The sequence below is a fragment of the Nycticebus coucang genome, chromosome 18 (assembly GCF_027406575.1).
Source record: "Nycticebus coucang isolate mNycCou1 chromosome 18, mNycCou1.pri, whole genome shotgun sequence".
Taxonomy (NCBI): domain Eukaryota; kingdom Metazoa; phylum Chordata; class Mammalia; order Primates; family Lorisidae; genus Nycticebus; species Nycticebus coucang.
Genome location: NC_069797.1, coordinates 64,730,894 through 64,750,310, shown reverse-complemented (window position 1 = coordinate 64,750,310; position 19,417 = coordinate 64,730,894). Strand labels below are relative to the sequence as shown.

Genomic DNA, 19,417 nt, shown 5'->3' with positions numbered 1-19,417 from the left:
ACGTTCACACAAATTAGAAATATTTTTTCAACTTATTTGAAACAAAGCACAAACACATAAAATAATTAAACCAAGAGTGCATCCTTATCAAACAAGTAGGGACCTAATTTAAACCAGGATTTAATTTTAATGTTATCATTACAATGTTTCAATGTTCCCTGAAAGTTATTTAAAAATAATCAAAAATTGAAAGCAATCTAAATGGGTTGAAGAATGGCTATGTAAATAATGGCTCATCAACATGTTAGAAAACTAGTTAGCGATTAATGATTCCATGTGATACCACTGTATAAAAAAATCCCAGTAATAACAATAAGGACTGAGAATATTTTTCAAGATATGTGTACTATATTTTGCTATTCACTAATAATCTGAACACCAACAAATGATGTACTAATGTATCACAGACTCTTATTGTCCTTTAAAAACAAAAAAGTCTTTCATAGGAGAGTACAGAGATAATAAAATCATGGGTGCAAAAATATGCGAACAAAGACCATCTTAAGCAGAAATAACTCATAATTTAAAGTTGTATAAAGATGTATAAAGTATACATCATCTTTATAAAAAAGCATATATATTTTTATATATATATTTATAAAGATGGGGCGGCGCGTGTGGCTCAGTGAGCAGGGCGCTGGCCCCATATGCCGAGGGTGGCGGGTTCAAACCCGGCCCCGGCCAAACTGCAACAAAAAAATAGCCAGGCGTTGTGGCGGGCGCCTGTAGTCCCAGCTACTTGGGAGGCTGAGGCAAGAGAATCGCCTAAGCCCAGGAGTTGGAGGTTGCTGTGAGCTGTGTGACGCCATGGCACTCTACCCGAGGGCAATAAAGTGAAACTCTGTCTCTACAAAAAAAAAAAAAAAAAGATGATGTAGGCTCGGCGCCTGTAGGTCAGTGGCTAGGGCACCAGCCACATATACAGGAGCTGGCAGGTTTGAATCCAGCCCGGGGCCTGCCAAATTACAATGACAAATACAACCAAAAAAATAGCCGGGTGTTGTGGCAGGCACCTGTAGTCCCAGCTACTTGGGAAGCTAAGGCAAGAGAATGGCTTAAGCCCAAGAGTTTGAGGTTGCTGTGAGCTGTGACGCCATGGCACTCTACTGAGGGGGGACAAAAGTGAGACTGTCTCAAAAAAAAAAAAAAAAAAATATGTAAAACCAAAATGAATCTCATATAAAGCAACAAAAGTAAAAAGGCTAATAATAGTATTAACTGACCTAAGATTTATCGTCCCCAACTCAGTAATAGTCTAAAGAACTAATACCCATTATACTTACTGTCCTCAACAAAGGATGACCTATTCTTGGACAAAAAACTGGATGAGGGAGGGTATAGCACATCTTCATGTGATTTAGAACTTGGTGAGTTTGAAGCTTTTTTAGAGTGTGTTTCATTAGAACTTTGGGCACCTGGGAAAGAAAATATTGAAGGTAAAAATTTTAACTACCAAAATAGTTGGCTAAATGGTACAGTACAAGAGTTTTATATTCAAGGAATAAAACTCAGGCATAACATAATGTTGAAAAAACTATGTTGGTCCAACTGCATGAAATTTCAATTAATTTCAATTATTTTTAATAACTATCAGGTATTATTAAGATATAGTTCTGTATCCCAAAATAATTTATATAATTTAAAAGTAAAGTTTTAGGCTCAGTGCCTGTAGCTCAGCAGCTAGGGCACCAGCCACATAAACCAGAGGAGGCAGGTTCGAACCCAGCCTGGGCCTGCCAAACAACAATGACAACTACAACAAAAAAATAGCCAGGCATTGTGGCAGGTGCCTGTAGTCCCAGTTATCTGGGAGGCTGCAGCAAAAGAATCGCTTAAGCCCAAGAGTTTGAAGCTGCTGTGAGTTGTGACGCCACCGTACTCTACCAAGGCTGACTCTACTGAAGGTGACATAGTGAGACTCTGTCTTAAAAAAAAAAAAGTTTTATACATTGTTTCATTATTTTGTCTCAGAACACCATGTGCTAAAGTTATAGAAATTATGTTGTGTGGGCATGTCTCTGGGTATGAAGAGATAGCGGATTCTTGGCTAGTACCACATAGATTTATAGTCCAGAAACTGAAGCTCATATCAGATGCCTATGAATGTGTATGACAGTTACCAGACATCTCAAATGGAAGTATAAAAAGAAGCTTCTATACACACTTTTATCACATCAAACCATGTCTCTATCTCAACCTTTTCTCCTTTGTCTTAATTCCACTACCCTTAAACACAATTCCTCTCTATGTAGAAAGGTGTGACTGTTTTTAAACAGCATTTAGTATCACAGAACCCACTTCTAATATCACTATCCCTTCCATCTCCCATCAATCTATCTGATTCTCTTCCTTCCAGAAACATTTTTGCATTACCGACAAGTGATTCTGATCATGCCATCACTTTGCCTATGCCAATGGCAAGCATGTCTTTGGTCTACTACCTGACCTTCCAGACTTAAGTTCTTTGAACATAATTCCTTGAAACACAATGTTTATTCCTTGGAATCAGTGCTGATGCTAAAAGGGACATTAGAGATGGGTTAGTCCAATTCTAATTTCACACTTGAAAATACTAGAGCTCAGAAAAGGTAAGAGTCTTGTCCATAGTCACAGCCAGTAGCAGAGCCTGGATGAGAAGGACGGCCATTTGAGTCCTAAGTTAATATACCTAATTCCACTCTACCATTATCATCAGTTCATCCAAAAAATATTGTAGCCTGTGTTTTGCCAACTTTTGGAATACTAAAATGAATACAAATAATTTCATTATATATTTATCAGCTGCCCCACAAGTAGAAAGTAAACTCCACAATGGCAGGGATTTGTTTTCAGGTGAAGATAGAATGTTTACCATTCATAACCTAACTATTGTACTGCAGGAATCAAAGCCTCTGCATAGGAAAAAATAATTGAAGGCTTCAAATGAAGATAGAATGAAGATAGATAGTATCACCATTGCCTAGAATAGGGAAGGCCCTGAATATGTATTTGCTGAATAAGTATAATGTGTCCACTGTCCCTCAGAGCTCAATATACTTAAAAGACAAACTATAGGGCCGCGCCTGTGGCTCAGTCCGTAAGGCGCCGGCCCCATATACCGAGGGTGACGGGTTCAAACCCAGCCCCGGCCAAACTGCAAGCAAAAAATAGCCAGGCGTTGTGGCGGGCGCCTGTAGTCCCAGCTACTCGGGAGGCTGAGGCAAGAGAATCGCTTAAGCCCAGGAGTTGGAGGTTGCTGTGAGCTGTGTGAGGCCATGGCACTCTACCGAGGGCCATAAAGTGAGACTATGTCTCTACAAAAAAAAAAAAAGACAAACTATAATCACCATGTAATGTGTAAACAGTGTTACAGAAAGATCACCCTGCAGGAACAAAGAGCCTCAGAGCCCATGGCAGATGGCAGAGGCTGTGCACTTTAGGGTGAGTTGCCAGGAATAGAAAAGAAGGAAAAGCATCCCAGGGAGAGCACAGCACCTGAGGTTGGCGGCTAGAGTCGGATGATGGGAGGAAGGAAAGGAGGGAGGCTCAAAACTGGGGCCTGAGAGAAATGCAGGTCCACTGTGTACAAGCAGTAGGCTGCTGGAAAAGTGGCCTGAAGCCTGGGAGAAAACTTACCACTGGGTATTCAAAGGTGTTGAAATGATGGAAAAAAGTGAGTCAAACCAGTTCATTCTTCCCAAGTACCTACCATAAATTACATGACAACCTTTATCCACTTATTTGCCTTGGAGTCATCTGCCCGTATGTCTATGACTCCACTTTGACTGTGACTTCAGGTAACTGTTCATATTTCTTTTCTTTTCTTTTGGTTGAGACAAAAGATCACTATGTCACCCTTGGTAGAGTGCTGTACTGTCCACAGCTCACAGCAACCTCAAACTCTTGGGCTTAAGCGATTCTCTTACCTCAGCCTCCCAAGTAGCTGGGACTACAGATGCCCAGCTATTTTTTGGTTGCAGTTGTCATTGTTGGTTAGCTGGCCCAGGCTGGGCTCAAGCCCGCCAGCCTTGCTGCATGTGGCTGGAGCTGTAACCACTGTGCTATGGGCACCGAGCCTAGTTAGGACTATTTTTCACAATTTTTTTTTTTTTTCTGAGACAGAGTCTTACTCACTTTGTTGCCCTCATCATAGCTCACAGCAACCTCAAACTCTTGGGCACAAGCAATCCTCTTGCCTCAGCCTCCCAAGTAGCTGAGACTACAGGTGTCTGCCACAATGCCTGGCTGTTTTTAGAGATGGGGTTTCACTCGTGCTCAGGTTGGTCAAGGGATGCATCCACTTGGGCCTCCCAGAGTGCTAGGATTGCAGGTGTGAGCCACCGTGCCCAGCCCTATTTTTCACAATTTTAAATATTCCTATGTATTAACTATTTACATTTTTTGTTTTGTTTTTAGGTTTTGGCCAGGGCTGGACTTGAACCCATCACCTCCGGCATATGGTGCTAGCGCCTCACTCCTTTGAGCCACAGGCGCGGCCCTAATTATTTACATTTTTTATAGTTGTATATCGAATAATAATTAATATTTAAAGATCAACTACTTACCATTACTTCTTAGAGAAAAGGTATGTGCTGTGTCTCCGAGTCTAATACTTTCACCAGTGGATTCTGCTTCATCTCCATCCCAAGTCGGGCCTAAAGCTTCAGACGAGGAGCACCTGAAAGAGTTCCCCCATTCACTCAGCGCCCAGCCCAACCACAGAGGGCCTTTCCTCTGAGGACCTGTGAGCTGCTTCAAGCAGCTAGCCTGTAAGTGTTCAAACTACTCATTGCTAGGGAAGAAATAGGAAAAGACTATCCCTTTTGATGCTTATCATGTCTTGACTGATATATAATTCAAATTGTGTGAACGACATGTTATATAGTGATTAAAAATTATTACAAAGAGCTTAACAACTTCAGAAGACTTAATGTTAAATTAAAAATGCAAGAAACAAAATTATACAGACAATATGACTAAATTTAATAAAAAGAAAAACAGTAAAAAGGACTAAAAATATAAGGAAATGTTAATAGCAATTATTTAGTTCTGAATGGTGTATCTTTTTTCTGCTTTAAAAATTTTTCCCTACTTTGCTACATTTTCTGCAAGAAGATGAACTACTTTGATAATCAAAGGAAAAACATAAAAATGAGTAAGAGTAAGGTAGTTACTAGTGAGAATTAGGTATTACATATAACTAAAGGTTCTTAAAACTCCCCCAGGAAGGTTTAAAATATGAGAAGTTAGTGAAATTTTCACATTAACTTTGGTGCTATCCTGGTATATTACGTGCAATTTTAATCCTTCATTAAAAAGGCATAATTTGTTTTGGTTAAATTCATGGAGATTGAGTAATACCTCCCAAAAGAAACTCTTTTCCATGATGATTTAGATTCTTTTGTACTTTCTGGCTCTTCCAAAGTTTGTCCTCGATGAGAGTCTGTAAAATACTTGTCAGTTTCACCTGTTCAGAACAAATAAAAACAATAATACCCCAAACTCCCAAGTTACTACTACTACTTCTATACAACAGGCAGAAGAGAAGTAAACATAGTGAGCACTCCTAACCTGTTCTGGTAAACTGGGCTCTCATGAAAGTGAAATTACAAAGAACTAAATCATTACCTATGATGAGCATGTATTACTTGAATAACAAAAAAATAATGTTAATTTAAAAGCAAGGTTGGGCTGGACGCGGTGGCTCACACCTATAATCGTAGCACTTTGGGAAGCAGAGGTGAGAAGAATGCCTGAGACCCCATCTCTACGAAATACAGAAAAATTAGCCAGGTGCAGTGGTGCCCATCTGTAGTCCCAGTTACTCAGGAAGCTGAGGTATGAGGATTGTTTGCGGCCAGGAATTTGAGGTTGCAGGGGTCTATGCTCAGGCCACTACATTCTAGCCTGGGTGAATAAGGTTCTATCTCAAAAATAAAAAGAATTATTAAAACACAGGGTCTGGGTGGTGCCTGTGGCTCAGTGGGTAGGTCGCCAGCCCCATATTCCGAGGGTGGCAGGTTTGAACCCGGCCCTAGCCAAACTGCAACAAAAAAATAGCCAGGCCTTGTGGCGGGCACCTGTAGTCCCAGCTACTGGGGAGGCTGAGGCAGAGAATCACCTAAGCCCAGGAGTTGGAGGTTGCTGTGAACTGTGACCACCACGGCACTCTATCAAGGGCGATAAAAAGTGAGACTGTCTCTAAAAAGAAAACACAACACAGGGCCTACAGTTTTATCCATAATGTTTCATTTTTTAAAGTAAGGTAGCAGATTCATTTTTTATTCTTTACATCTCTCCATCTGTATGGGATCTCTAAGCCAATCAATTGAGATGACCAAAAAAATATGACTGTGTCAGCCTACTTCATGCTCTGAGACAATCTGCCTTAGGCTAACAGTCAGACAGTCATGGTTTGAAAAATTTCTTTTAAGACTATCAACCTCTTTTTCACCACAATATACTTGAGGAACACACACTTTCACCAGCAGCAGTAATTCACCAGGGCAGTGATTTCAGAAGATACATGGGTAAAACTTCCTAAGATTTAGATTTATCCCTCAGGATATTCCCATGTATGGGCACTTCTTTAGAGATTCACAATTCAAGCATGTACTTTCATTTTTTTTCTATTTATATTCACCAAGCAACATTTTAATAACATTAATTGATACTTACTATGCATTTACTCTGAGGTAGGCTGTGTGCTAAACTATTTACATGTATCTACTTAACCTTCACAACCATGAACGAATTTTAGATAAAGAAAAAAAGAAAACAGAGACCTTCAGTCATACAATTAGAGGCAGGAATTAGCATGGTCTGTCTTTGAATCCCTCTTTCTTCAGTGGTAAGTAATAATGCTAGCGCAGTGCCCTGCACAGCTGACATGACCACTGATAGTAAAGATTTATTTTCCATTATTGTTAATTGGCATTGTGAAGAATCTGGTCAGCTTTAAATAATATTGCCAAATAAGTATATTCTGGAACTGCAAAGGTGAGAGTTAGACCTTAGAAAACACTGTCCAACAATGGGACTGCCATACAAGAAGCCGACCTGACTAACTCCCTCTTGCCACCACCATAGTCATTACATACTACTGATGCTCCCTGGGAATATCCCTTAGCCTTCCCCTGCCACCAGACTCAAGGAAAAGCCTCTCTCAGTTCTGTCCTCTTCTCTCCATCCCCACAGCCCTATCATCAACCAGGCATGACCACCCCTCCCTGCAACAAGCACTAAATTATAAAAACTGCTGCTATCTTTGTAACAGTTCCAATTAATCTCAATCTCCTTAACTTAGAGGTAGTTTTCTACCTCTCAACCCTGCTGCTAAAAAAACTGAAAAGAGCATCAAATACCTACTGGTAGCCTTGAATTAGGTGAGTCCCACATGTCAATACTTTCCCCTAAATCTTACCCTTTTATGTTTTTATTGCATGCATTTATGCCTGTCTTGAGTACAGGTTTCTTGGAGACCAACAAACATGACCTGCAGCTTTGAGTCCTTCCAGAGTACCCAGACAAGCATTTAACACATATTAAACACTCAAACATTTTTGAAATTAAAAAATAAATTTCCAGTGTGTATACCTTTTAATTTTCCCTTTCAGTTTTTTTGTTTTCTTTTTGTAAAGACAGAGTCTCATTTTATCACCCTCAGTAGAGTGCCGTGGGGTCACACAGCTCACAGCAACATCCAACTCCTGGGCTCAGGCAATTCTCTTGCCTCAGCCTCCCAAGTAGCTGGGACCACAGGCACCCACCACAATGCCTGGCTTTTTTTGTTGCAGTTTGGCTGGGGCCAGGTTCTAACCCTCGGTATATGGAGCCAGCGCCCTAACCACTGAGCCACAGGCGCCACCCTCCCTGTCAGCTTTTCTTTTTTTCAGCAATGATCAAAGATAGGAAACTCTAACTAAAGATCTTAAAATTAATTTCAAATGCTATAATCACTGCACAGGTCTCACCATTGACAATTTAAGAATTAAGAAGGGTGGGCCTCTCTTAAATTTTTGTCGTTATTTATATAAGAATTTATGTTAGGTTCACTGCCTGTAGCAAGCGGTTACGGCACTGGCCACATGCACCGAGGGTGGCACATTCGAACCCAGCTCAGGCCAGCTAAACAATGACAACTGCTGGGTGGTGCCTGTGGCTCAAAGGGGTAGGGCGCTGGCCCCATATGCTGGAGGTGGTGGGTTTAAACCCAGCCCCGGCCAAAAATTGCAAAAAAGAAAAAAAGAAAAAAAAAAAAATGACAACTGCAACAACAGCTGTGTGTTGTGGTGGGCGCCTGTAGTCCCAGCTACTTGTGAGGCTGAGGAAGAGAATCGCTTAAGCCAAAGAGTTTGAGGTTGCTGTGAGCTGTGATGCCACAGCACTCTACCAAGGGTGACATAGTGAGACTCTGTCTCAAAAAAAAAAAAAAAAGAAAAAGAAAGAATTTATGTTAATTGCTGCTGCTGAAAACTTTGGGTAGCTTTCCAATATAAGAACAGGTGCTGGGCGGCGCCTGTGGCTCAGTCGGTAAGGCGCCGGCCCCATATACCGAGGGTGGCGGGTTCAAGCCCAGCTCCAGCTGAACTGCAACAAAAAAATAGCCGGGCGTTGTGGCGGGCGCCTGTAGTCCCAGCTACTCGGGAGGCTGAGGCAAGAGAATCGCTTAAGCCCAGGAGTTGGAGGTTGCTGTGAGCTGTGTGAGGCCACGGCACTGTACCGAGGGCCATAAAGTGAGACACTGTCTCTACAAAAAAAAAAAAAAAAAAAAAAGAACAGGTGCTATGTAATCCCATCCATGACTAATTAACATTATTTACTTAATCTCAAATTTCTTTTTCTTTTCTTTTTTTTTTTTTTTTAATAGACACAGGGATCTTGCTCTTGTTCGGGCTGGTCTCCAACTCCTGAGCTCAAGTGATACTCCCACTTCACCCTCCCAGACTGTGAGTATCATAGGCAAGGGACACCACACCTGGCCCTGCCCTTTTTTTTTTTTTGGCAATCATAAATAACAATGCAATGAAGACCTTTCTTTTATATTATTTCCTTAAGTTCCTAGAAAGTGAGATTTATTGAGCCAAAGATTATAAAAAGGTCTTAGCCACAGCTATTTGAGTTTAAATAACCTCTTTTGGATAATAATTTGGAAATAGTGATCTTTATGATTTTCATTAAAAACATAAAATCACAATTTCACACAGTAAGCTGTCACAATTTGAGGAACTGAGTTACTCAAAGAACAAAATAAAAAATATTCAAGTTGTCATAACATGAAAGAGTAGGTTGAAGACAGAAATATAGTAGTTCTTGGCTGGGCACAGTGGCTCATGCCTGTGATCCTAGCTCTTCGGGAGTTCAAGGAGGGAGATCGCTTGAGCTCAGGAGTTCAAGACCAGCCTGAGCAATGGAAGACTATCTCTACTAAAAATAAGCCAGGTGTTGTGGCAGGTGCCTATAGTCCCTATTTGAAAGGCAGCAGAAGGATTGCTTGCGCTCAGGAGTTTGAGGTCCTGAGGTCCTCAATAAGGCTGAGGCCATGTCACTCTAGCCTGGGGTCTTTGTCTCCAAAACAAAGGGCACCAATTCTTCCTGTTGATACTTCAGTAACATTCAAATTTGTAATATAAATAACAGTTTTGACAGAAATTTTGGAGTAAGGAATTTTATGCAAGCATAGGACTATAAACAATTTCACCAGAAATTCACCTTTTAATTATAGATTAGTTTGAAAGTAATTTATAAGCAACATTCAAGTTATTAAAGAACATGATGACAGTCCAGCCAAGAGTTTCTAACCACTTGGAACATAAAGAATTGGAAATTTACAATTAAAATTTTCAGGTATACTGTATTAGTGATTCTGCTTCCTATAAACAAAACAGGCAACAGGGACATTACATAATGTAGATCAAACCAAATTTCCATTCTTGTACTCACTTTTCTCATGAGATGTTTCACTAATGTGTTCTGTAAGATACTCCAGCAACCCATCAAATATTTCTAGGAGATTCTTAATAGATTCTTTATCTCCTTTCACGATATTTTCTCCTGAACACAGAATATAGAGCTATTAAAGACCAAGAAATCTGAAAGCCATATATCTTGAAATGGATATAACACTGTGGAAATGCTATTCAAGAACACAAGAAAAACAATGATGTTACAAATATTAAAAACACCAATTTCTTGTTGCCTGATTATACCTGAAGAAATAAAGAAGGTAGCCTTAAATGTGGTGCTTAATAATTTCTGGAATATTCCTTTCTTTCTTCACGAAACAAAATAACTGGACTTGAGAAAACAACCTCTAGTAAGATTTATACAAAAACACAAAGCAGCTTAAGCAGAATTTTACCACACTCGTGAAAAACTGGCAAAACACAACTCTTTCAGACTGTGGGATCCCACTTTAGATAGTAGTTTGTTCACAAGGTGACAGAAGTTAACAAAACAAAAAACTTGTTGGGATACCTTCATCAAGAATTCCATGATATCCCCCCACCATGAGTATTTGTTAACTTCTATTCACTTTGTGTAGATCATACCATTTTTCTGATTAAAACCCCATCCATTGCTCCCTTTCTAAAATTTAAGCCTTGCATATATAAACTCCATCTCCAGCCTCATCTCCCACTTTATACTCATAAATTAATCATTAATTTATGATAATTGCATACTCATAAATGTTATGCTCATAAATTAATCATGAATAATCCCTAGCACAGTACCTGGCCCATAATCACTTTCTAATATAAATGTTAAGTTGAAATGTTGAACAGAAACAGGCTGAGCAAAGCATGAAGACTTGATGTCTTTAATGTCACCTAAAGTGGACTCCAATCAACATCAGGTATGGATGGAACTTAACTCTTATGACAACTTTGGTTGTCACTGGGGAGATTATGCATGGTACTCTCATGAGTTCAAACCGGTATGGGACAAGCAGAGTAGAAATTTGTTATTTAGAAGAATCCAGACATTCGGCTTGGCGCCTGTGGCTCAAGCGGCTAAGACGCCAGCCACATACACCTGAGCTGGTGGGTTTGAATCCAGCCCGGGCCCGCCAAGCAACAATGACGGCTGCAACCAAAAAGCAGGCGCCTGTAGTCCCAGTTACTTGGGAGGTGGAGACAGGAGACTCGCTTGAGCCCAGGAGTTTGAGGTTGCTGTGAGCTATGATGCCACTGCACTCTACTCAGGGCAACAGCTTGAGGCTCTGTCTCAAAAAAAACAAAAAGGAAGAATCCAGACATTCATAACTTTAGCCATGATGCAAAACAAACCTAAACCAGAAATTTGACATTTTACCCTACTACTGGCAAAGACAGACAATGCTAGACAGTGTTTTTCTGTTTAACCAGAAATCTTATTTTTGAGCCTGTGTTTTTCTGACTTAAAATATGTAAGTATACCGCAAGGGACTCAGGACTTCTGAGTTTCTAGGATGGAGAATATACTTTGACAACCTAGCAACTAAGACTGTTGGCCAGAATGCAGTGCTTCATGGTATAAGAGAAACTACTTTAAACAGAACATAAGGGATAAAAAAGCTGTTTTGCAGTCCACTAAAGGAGATAAGCAGTTTTAGTTTTTCATGCTGTGGGTGTAATTTGTCAGAGGCAGCTTTCATTAAAAAGTTCTATTCCTGATACCAAAACCAGGAAAAGACCCAACCAAAAAGGAGAATTTCACACCAATCTCACTCATAAATATAGATGCAAAAATTCTCAACAAAATCCTAGCCAATAGATTACAGCTTATCATCAAAAAAGTCATATATCATGATCAAGTAGGTTTCATCCCAGGGATGCAAGGCTGGTTTAACATACGCAAGTCCATAAACATTATCCACCATACTAACAGAGGCAAAAATAAAGATCATATGATCCTCTCAATAGATGCAGAAAAAGCATTTGATAAAATCCAGCACCCTTTTCTAATTAGAACACTGAAGAGTATAGGCATATACAAACCCACAGCTAATATTTTACTAAATGGAGTAAAACTGAAAGCTTTTCCTCTTAGAACTGGAACCAGACAAGGTTGTCCTCTGTCACCTTTACTTTTCAACATAGTGCTGGAAGTTGTAGCCAATACAATTAGGCAAGACAAGGCAATAAAGGGAATTCAAAAGGGAGCAGAGGAGGTCAAACTCTCTTTCTTTGCTGATGACATGATCTTTTTTTTTTTTTTTTCTAGAGACAGAGTCTCACTGTACCGCCCTCAGGTACAGTGCCGTGGCGTCACACGGCTCACAGCAACCTCTAACTCTTGGGCTTACGCGATTCTCTTGCCTCAGCCTCCGGAGCAGCTGGGACTACAGGCGCCCGCCACAACGCCCGGCTATTTTTTTGTTGCAGTTTGGCCGGGGCTGGGTTTGAACCCGCCACCCTCGGCATATGGGGCCGGCGCCCTACTCACTGAGCCACAGGCGCCGCCCCGATGACATGATCTTATACTTAGAGAATCCCAAAGACTCAACCACAAGACTCCTAGAAGTCGCCAAAAAATACAGTAATGTTTCAGGATATAAAATCAATGTCTATAAAGCTGGGGGCATCAGCATACCAGATTTTAGTCTGTACTACAAAGCTATAGTGGTCAAGACAGCATGGTACTGGCACAAAATAGAGACACAGACACTTAGAATTGAATACAAAACCAAGAAATGAAACTAACATCTTACAACCACCTAATCTTCGATAAACCAAACAAGAACATACCTTGGGGGAAAAGACTCCCTATTCAATAAATGGTGTTGGATATCCACATGTAAAAGACTGAAACTGGACCCACACCTTTCCCCACTCACAAAAACTGATTCAAGATGGATAAAGGACTGAAATTTAAGGCATGAAACAATAAAAATCCTCAAAGAAAGCATAGGAAAAACACTGGAAGATATTGGCCTGGGGAAAGACTTCATGAAGAAGACTGTCATGGCAATTGCAACAACAAAAAAAATAAACAAATGGGACTTCATTAAACTGAAAAGCTTCTGTACAGCCAAGAAGACAACCAAAGCAAAGAGACAACCTACGCAATGGGAAAGGATATTTGCATATTTTGAATTAGACAAAAGCTTGATAACTAGAATCTATAGAGAACTCAAATTAATCCACATGAAAAAAGCCAACAATCCCATATATCAATGGGCAAGAGACATGAATAGAACTTTCTCTAAAGAAGACAGACGAATGGCTAACATATGAAAAAATGTTCATCATCCCTATCTATTAGAGAAATGCAAATCAAAACCACCATGAGATACCATCTAACCCCAGTGAGAATGGCCCACATCACAAAATCTCAAAACTGCAGATGCTGGCATGGATGTGGAGAGAAGGGAACACTTTTACACTGCTGGTGGGACTGCAAGCTAGTACAACCTTTCTGGAAGGAAGTATGGAGAAACCTCAAAGCACTCAAGCTAGACCTCCCATTTGATCCTGCAATCCCATTACTGGGCATCTACCCAGAAGGAAAAAAATCCTTTTATCATAAGGACACTTGTACTAGACTTTTATTGCAGATCAATTTGCAATCGCCAAAATGTGGAAACAGCCTAAATGCTCAGCAACCCAGGAATGGATTAACAAGCTGTGGTATATGTACACCATGGAATACTACTCAGCTATTAAAAAAAATGGAGACTTTACATCCTTTGTATTAACCTGGATAGAAGTGGAAGACATTATTCTTAGTAAAGCATCACAAGAATGGAGAAGCATGAATCCTATGTACTCAATTTGATATGAGGACAATTAATGACAATTAAGGTCATGGGGGGGGAAGGAAAAGCAGAGAGAGGGAAGGAGGGAGGGGGGTGGAGCCTTGGTGTGTGCCACACCTTCTGGGGGCAAGACATGATTGCAAGAGGGACTTTACCTAACAAATGCAATCAGTGTAACCTGGCTTATTGTACCCTCAATGAATCCCCAACAATAAAAAAAAAAGTTCTATTAACTAGGTGGCGCCTATGGTTCAAGAAGTAGGGTGCTGGCCCCATAAACTGGAGATGGTGGGTTCCAACCTGGCCCCAGCCAAAAAAAAAAAAGTTCTATCAATCTATTTATGTTTAAAACCTTGCTACAGTATTTTATGTTATTTTTGAAACTGAGTCTCACGGTCTTGCCCCAGTAGGGTACCCTGGCCTCACAGCAACCTCAAATTCTTGGACTCAAGTGATCCTCCTGCCTCAGCCTCCCAAGTAGCTGGGACTACAGGTGTCTGCCACAACGCCAGGCTTTTTTTTTTTTTTTTTTTAAGCAGAGTCTCGCTCTTGTGCATGCTGGTCTTGAACTCACGAGCTCAAGCAATCCACCCACCTCGCCCTCCCAGAGTACGGGGATTACAGGTATGAGCCACCATCCCGGTGCTATAATATGTTTAAAAAGCACAAATAGGGCAGCGCCTGTGGCTTAGTGAGTAGGGCACTGGCTAATATATCAAGAGTGGTGGATTTGAACCCGGCCACGGCCAAACTGCAACAAAAAAATAGCCAGGCGTTGTGGTGGGTGCCTATAGTCCCAGGTACTTGGGAGGCTAAGGCAAGAGAATCGCCTAAACCCAGGAGTTGGAGGTTGCTGTGAGCTGTGATGCCAAGGGCGATAAAGTGAGACTCTGTCTCTTAAAAAAAAAAAAAAAAAAAGATAAATAAAAAGCACAAATACCAGAAATTGCCCTACTCAAATGATAAAGCAATTCAAAATTGTGGCGGCGCCTGTGGCTCAGTGAGTAGGGCACCGGCCCCATATGCCGAGGGTGGCGGGTTCAAACCCAGCCCCGGCAAAACTGCAACAAAAAAATAGCCGGGCGTTGTGGCGGGCGCCTGTAATCCCAGCTGCTCGGAAGGCTGAGGCAAGAGAATCGCGTAAGCCCAAGGGTTAGAGGTTGCTGTGAGCCGTGTGAGGCCACGGCACTCTACCCAAGGGCAGTACAGTGAGACTCTGTCTCTACAAAAAAAAAAAAAAAATACAAAATTGAAAACAACAGGGAACTTTTGGGATTATCCCTCAAAATGAATTCTTTCCAACCAGATTTACCCATTTATTTACCTAGAACTGAATCCAAAATCTTAAGAATTTTCTCCTTGCAAAAATTTGTTCTTGTTAATACAAAATTAAGAGATATAAATCATGACCTATCCTGGTTGACATTTATCTTCTTCTTCAACTACTGTCTAAGAATAAATCAATAGTATAAATCCTTCTTTTTGTGACTAAAGTACAATTTTAAGTCCCCAAGATTCCCTCTGTTCGTTACCTTGATATAATTCACTGGAATCTTCATTTTCACTATCTACAAATATAAACACTTATAAATAACATATATTTGGTATGTTTGGCCTTAGAATATAGTACAGTTTAGTTTATTTTGGAAATTCAATTAAATAATTTTTTAAAAATAGAGAATATGGTTCAAAATTATTTTATTTTAATTAAAAACAGAGTCTCACTTTATTGCCCTCGGTAGAGTGCCCTGGCATCACAGCTCACAGCAACCTCCAACTTCTGGCTTAAGCGATTCTCTTGCCTCAGCCTCCCGAGTAGCTGGGACTACAGGCGCCTGCCACAATGCCAGGCTATTTTTTGTTGCAGTTTGGCCAGAGCTGGGTTCAAACCCATTGCCCTCGGTATATGGGGCCAGCACCTTACCCACTGAGCACAGGCACTGCCTGGTTCAAAATGTTAAAAGTACAAAAGGTTTACAGTAAAAATTCTTGTCCCCTTGTCCTATAGCCTTGAGGTTCTCCTTGTTGAAGACAATCTTTCCAAGTTTCTCATATAGGTAGTCTAGTCCCCAGGTTATGAATGAGACAGGTTTCTATAGGTTTGTTCCTAAGTTGAATTTGGATGTAAGTCGGAACAGGCACATTTACCTATTACCTATAAGTAGCCTTTCTTTGTAAGTTGGATTTTTGCAACTAGGGACTGCCTGTATATGCTTCCAAAGTCCTTCCAATTGCAATCTATTGCATACATTCTTGCCACTTTTATTTTTACATTCATTACAGTCGCACCACATTTTTCTCACACAATGTACATTAGAAACTGTTCCTCTAATGTGGAACATTATATATAAAGAGCATCCTCAATCATCTTTTACAGCTGCAGAACAGTTCAATGTGTGGGGCTATCAAAATTTATTCAACCAGTCTTGATTAATAGATAGTCAGATATTTCAAGTTTTTAGCTTATACGAACAAGCAGCATTAGGGTGTTTGAAAATAACAAAACAGGCCGGCGCCTATGGCTCAAAGGAGTAGGGTGCCGGCCCCATATGCCAGAGGTGGCGGGTTTGAACCCAGACTCAGCCAAAAACTGCAAAAAAGAAAGTAACAAAACAACAACAAAAAATATACCTCTAATTACCAGCTAGGATACTTAACATTTCAGTCCCAGATCCATCACAAACTCAACATTCAACTGTCCTGGAAAAGATCTCATATATGGTCCTTAATTCTATCAGTTGATTGCCATAGCCTCAGTCATACAGTTTGGTCTAATTACATAAGTGCATTCATTTGGTTAATTAAATAATGTCTAAGGTTCTAAGGTTCTGTCTAATAAATTATTTTACTAAAATGCACAATTACTTGATGATTAAGTATATACTAACCTGTTATGTGAGACAAGCTGACCTGCAGGTAATCCAAGGCCAGAGAATCAATTATTGCTTGAACATTGTGTGCATCATCCTCTTGATTCTTAGGAATAGCTATGAGGTCTGTAGGGAAAAAGCCAAAATTTTGCTTCTATGAGAGTCCAAGTTTTCACATATCTATCTCTGATCAGGCTTCTTAGTAAGATCTACTGCTATAGGGAGACACCGCAGACTCGCGACCCGGAGCAGCTCGGAGCCGGTGAATAATAGCTCTTCAAGTCTGCAATAAAAAATGGCCTCCAATAAAACTACATTGCAAAAAATGGGAAAGCAGCAGAATGGAAAGAGTAAAAAGGTTGAAGAGGCAGAGCCTGAAGAAGAATTTGTGGTGGAAAAAGTTCTGGATCGAGGAGTAGTAAATGGGAAGGTGGAGTATTTCCTGAAGTGGAAGGGATTTACAGATGCTGATAATACTTGGGAACCTGAAGAAAATTTAGATTGTCCAGAGTTAATTGAAGCATTTCTTAATTCTTAAAAAGCTGGTAAAGAAAAGGATGGTACAAAAAGAAAATCTTTATCTGACAGTGAATCAGATGATAGCGAATCAAAGAAGAAAAGAGATGCTGCTGACAAACCAAGAGGCTTTGCCAGAGGTCTTGATCCTGAAAGAATAATTGGTGCCACAGACAGCAGTGGAGAATTAATGTTTCTTATGAAGTGGAAAGATTCAGATGAGGCAGATTTGGTGCTGGCAAAAGCAGCAAACATGAAGTGTCCTCAAATTGTTATTGCTTTTTATGAAGAGAGACTAACTTGGCATTCTTGTCCAGAAGATGAAGCTCAATAATTGTTTGCATTGCTTTTCATATATATTTATATATATAAAAAAATCTGGGTCTTGAGAGTGTGAAGAAATAACTACATTCTAACAAATCAAGTTTGATGTTCATTTTGAAAGTAGTAGTGGGAGAGTCATTGGGGGGGCTTGCATCAATAGCACTGGTTACTTTCAACAAATAAAAGCTTTCTCTAGTTGCTTCCTTTATCAGAAAAAAAAAAACACTTGACACCATGGTATATTATTTCTTCTGCATTAGAAAACAGCTTTTCTAAATACTAAGGGAAATTTCCATAGCCATTATTCAGTAAGAACTTGTGTTTAACTCTTTGCCTAAGAACCATTCTGGGTTTTTTTTTTTTTTTTTAATTTGTTTCTGTATGTGTATACGCGACATTCATATGTAAATGATTTTCTTTGTTTTTAAACATTCACCAAAACAAAAATCACAGGTAAGCCCAGGTGTCTGCAATACCATCATTCTGAGCGATGTAATAATAGAAAATTTTCCTGAAGCCATAATGTTTCAAATTAAATAGTTGATTCTTAATTCGACAGTTTAAATGGATAATTTAAAAACAGCCATGTCAGAATCTGTATGTATAGTCATATAAATGCAAAACTGTGTTTACAAAATTTCTAAAAAGAAAAGCTTATCATAACCAATAACCTACATGAGGAAACTAGACAAATCCTGGTGTGTTCTAATGAGGTAAATGAATAAGACTTAGTTAAATGGTCATTAAAGATTCTTGTGATAATCCATTCCTACACTTGGCTTACAGAAACCTAATCAGATGGTTGAACCATGTTGGCAGCTTCATACCTTTTTACATAAATGTGTGAACAAACTCTATAATCTAAAACTACTGACGTGCATGTTTTTTCCTTACCGCAACCCATTCCTTACATGTAGACTCAAACTTTTCAGTATTTGGGTTACTGGTTGAGCAGAAGCCATAAAAAAAGTCATAATCAGAATGTTATCTAATTGTATATTGTTTACTTTTATTGTAAATAATAGTGAACAGTGGTCAATAAATAGTTTTATATTCCTTTAAAAAAAAAAAGATCTACTGCTATAAAAGTAAGCTCTGCCCAAACACAACAGGCTATCAAGTACAGATAAAGTTAATAAAGCCTGAATTCTACACAGTAGAATCTTTATTGGTTGAATATTTATTAAACCTGTTTTTCATTAACGAATACTGATTGAATATGGTTGGATATTTATTACACCCAACATATTTGTAAACATGTTCTATAAGAAACAGAAGATAAAGTGGTTTCTAAATTTAAGGAGATGCTAATAATCTAGTAAGTAAAGTAAGACATGAGACTTCTAACCCATAACTAAGGACTGAGAGAGAAAAAAAACACAGCAGGTGTTCAAAAAGGGTTCTTCTATATCCCATTAAAACAGCCTATTGGGAATTATTGGCATAAAGGTTTTTAAGTCAGTATAGGCTGTGCGCAGCAGCTCACAGCTATAATCCTAGCACTCTGGGAGGCTGAGACAGGTGGACAGCTTGAGCTCACGAGTTCGAGACAAGCCTGAGCTAGAGCAAGACTTTGTCTGTAGTAAAAACATAGAAAAACTGAGGCAAGAGGACCACCTGAGCCCAAGAGTTGGAGGTTGCTGTGAGCTATGACACCACGGCACTCTACCCATGGCAACAGCTTGAGACTCTGTCTCAAAAAAAATAATAATAATAATAATAATAAGTAAATAAAAAAGTAAAAAGTCAGTATAGACCAGTGGTTCTCAACCTTCCTAATGCCGTGATGTATTTTCATTGTTACAAGGGGGTCACAACCCATGGGTTGAGAACTGCTGGTATAGACCAAAATGCAGAAAGATGGCTGGGCATAGTAGCACACCCCTGTAATCCCAGCACAATGGGAGGCCAAGGAAGGAGAATCGTCTGAGCTTAGGGATGGGAGATCAGCCTGAGCAAAAGTGAGACCCCATCTCTACTAAAAATAGAA

General features: G+C 39.8%; 1 protein-coding gene, 1 long non-coding RNA gene and 1 pseudogene across 5 annotated transcripts in view; 2 read left to right on the top strand and 1 right to left on the bottom strand.

The window, feature by feature from the left end:
• CEP95 (centrosomal protein 95) overlaps positions 1-19,417 on the bottom strand; it is a 40,526-nt gene that overhangs the window by 17,556 nt on the left and 3,553 nt on the right. The window contains exons 3-7 of one of the 4 annotated variants that reach the window (XM_053570808.1): positions 16,606-16,713; positions 9,922-10,032; positions 5,341-5,446; positions 4,545-4,657; positions 1,284-1,415 (exon numbers count right to left, since the gene is read on the bottom strand). In XM_053570808.1, coding sequence (XP_053426783.1) covers positions 1,284-1,415; positions 4,545-4,657; positions 5,341-5,446; positions 9,922-10,032; positions 16,606-16,713 — 570 coding nt within the window. The remainder of the gene's footprint in view (positions 1-1,283; positions 1,416-4,544; positions 4,658-5,340; positions 5,447-9,921; positions 10,033-16,605; positions 16,714-19,417) is intronic. The other 3 variants (XM_053570809.1, XM_053570810.1, XM_053570811.1) reach the window with 3 other exon arrangements.
• LOC128571172 (uncharacterized) lies at positions 4,645-9,913 on the top strand. The gene is made up of 3 exons (XR_008375689.1): positions 4,645-4,748; positions 7,288-7,364; positions 8,849-9,913. It is a non-coding gene; the product is annotated as an uncharacterized LOC128571172 (long non-coding RNA).
• LOC128571170 (chromobox protein homolog 3-like) lies at positions 16,823-18,459 on the top strand (annotated as a pseudogene).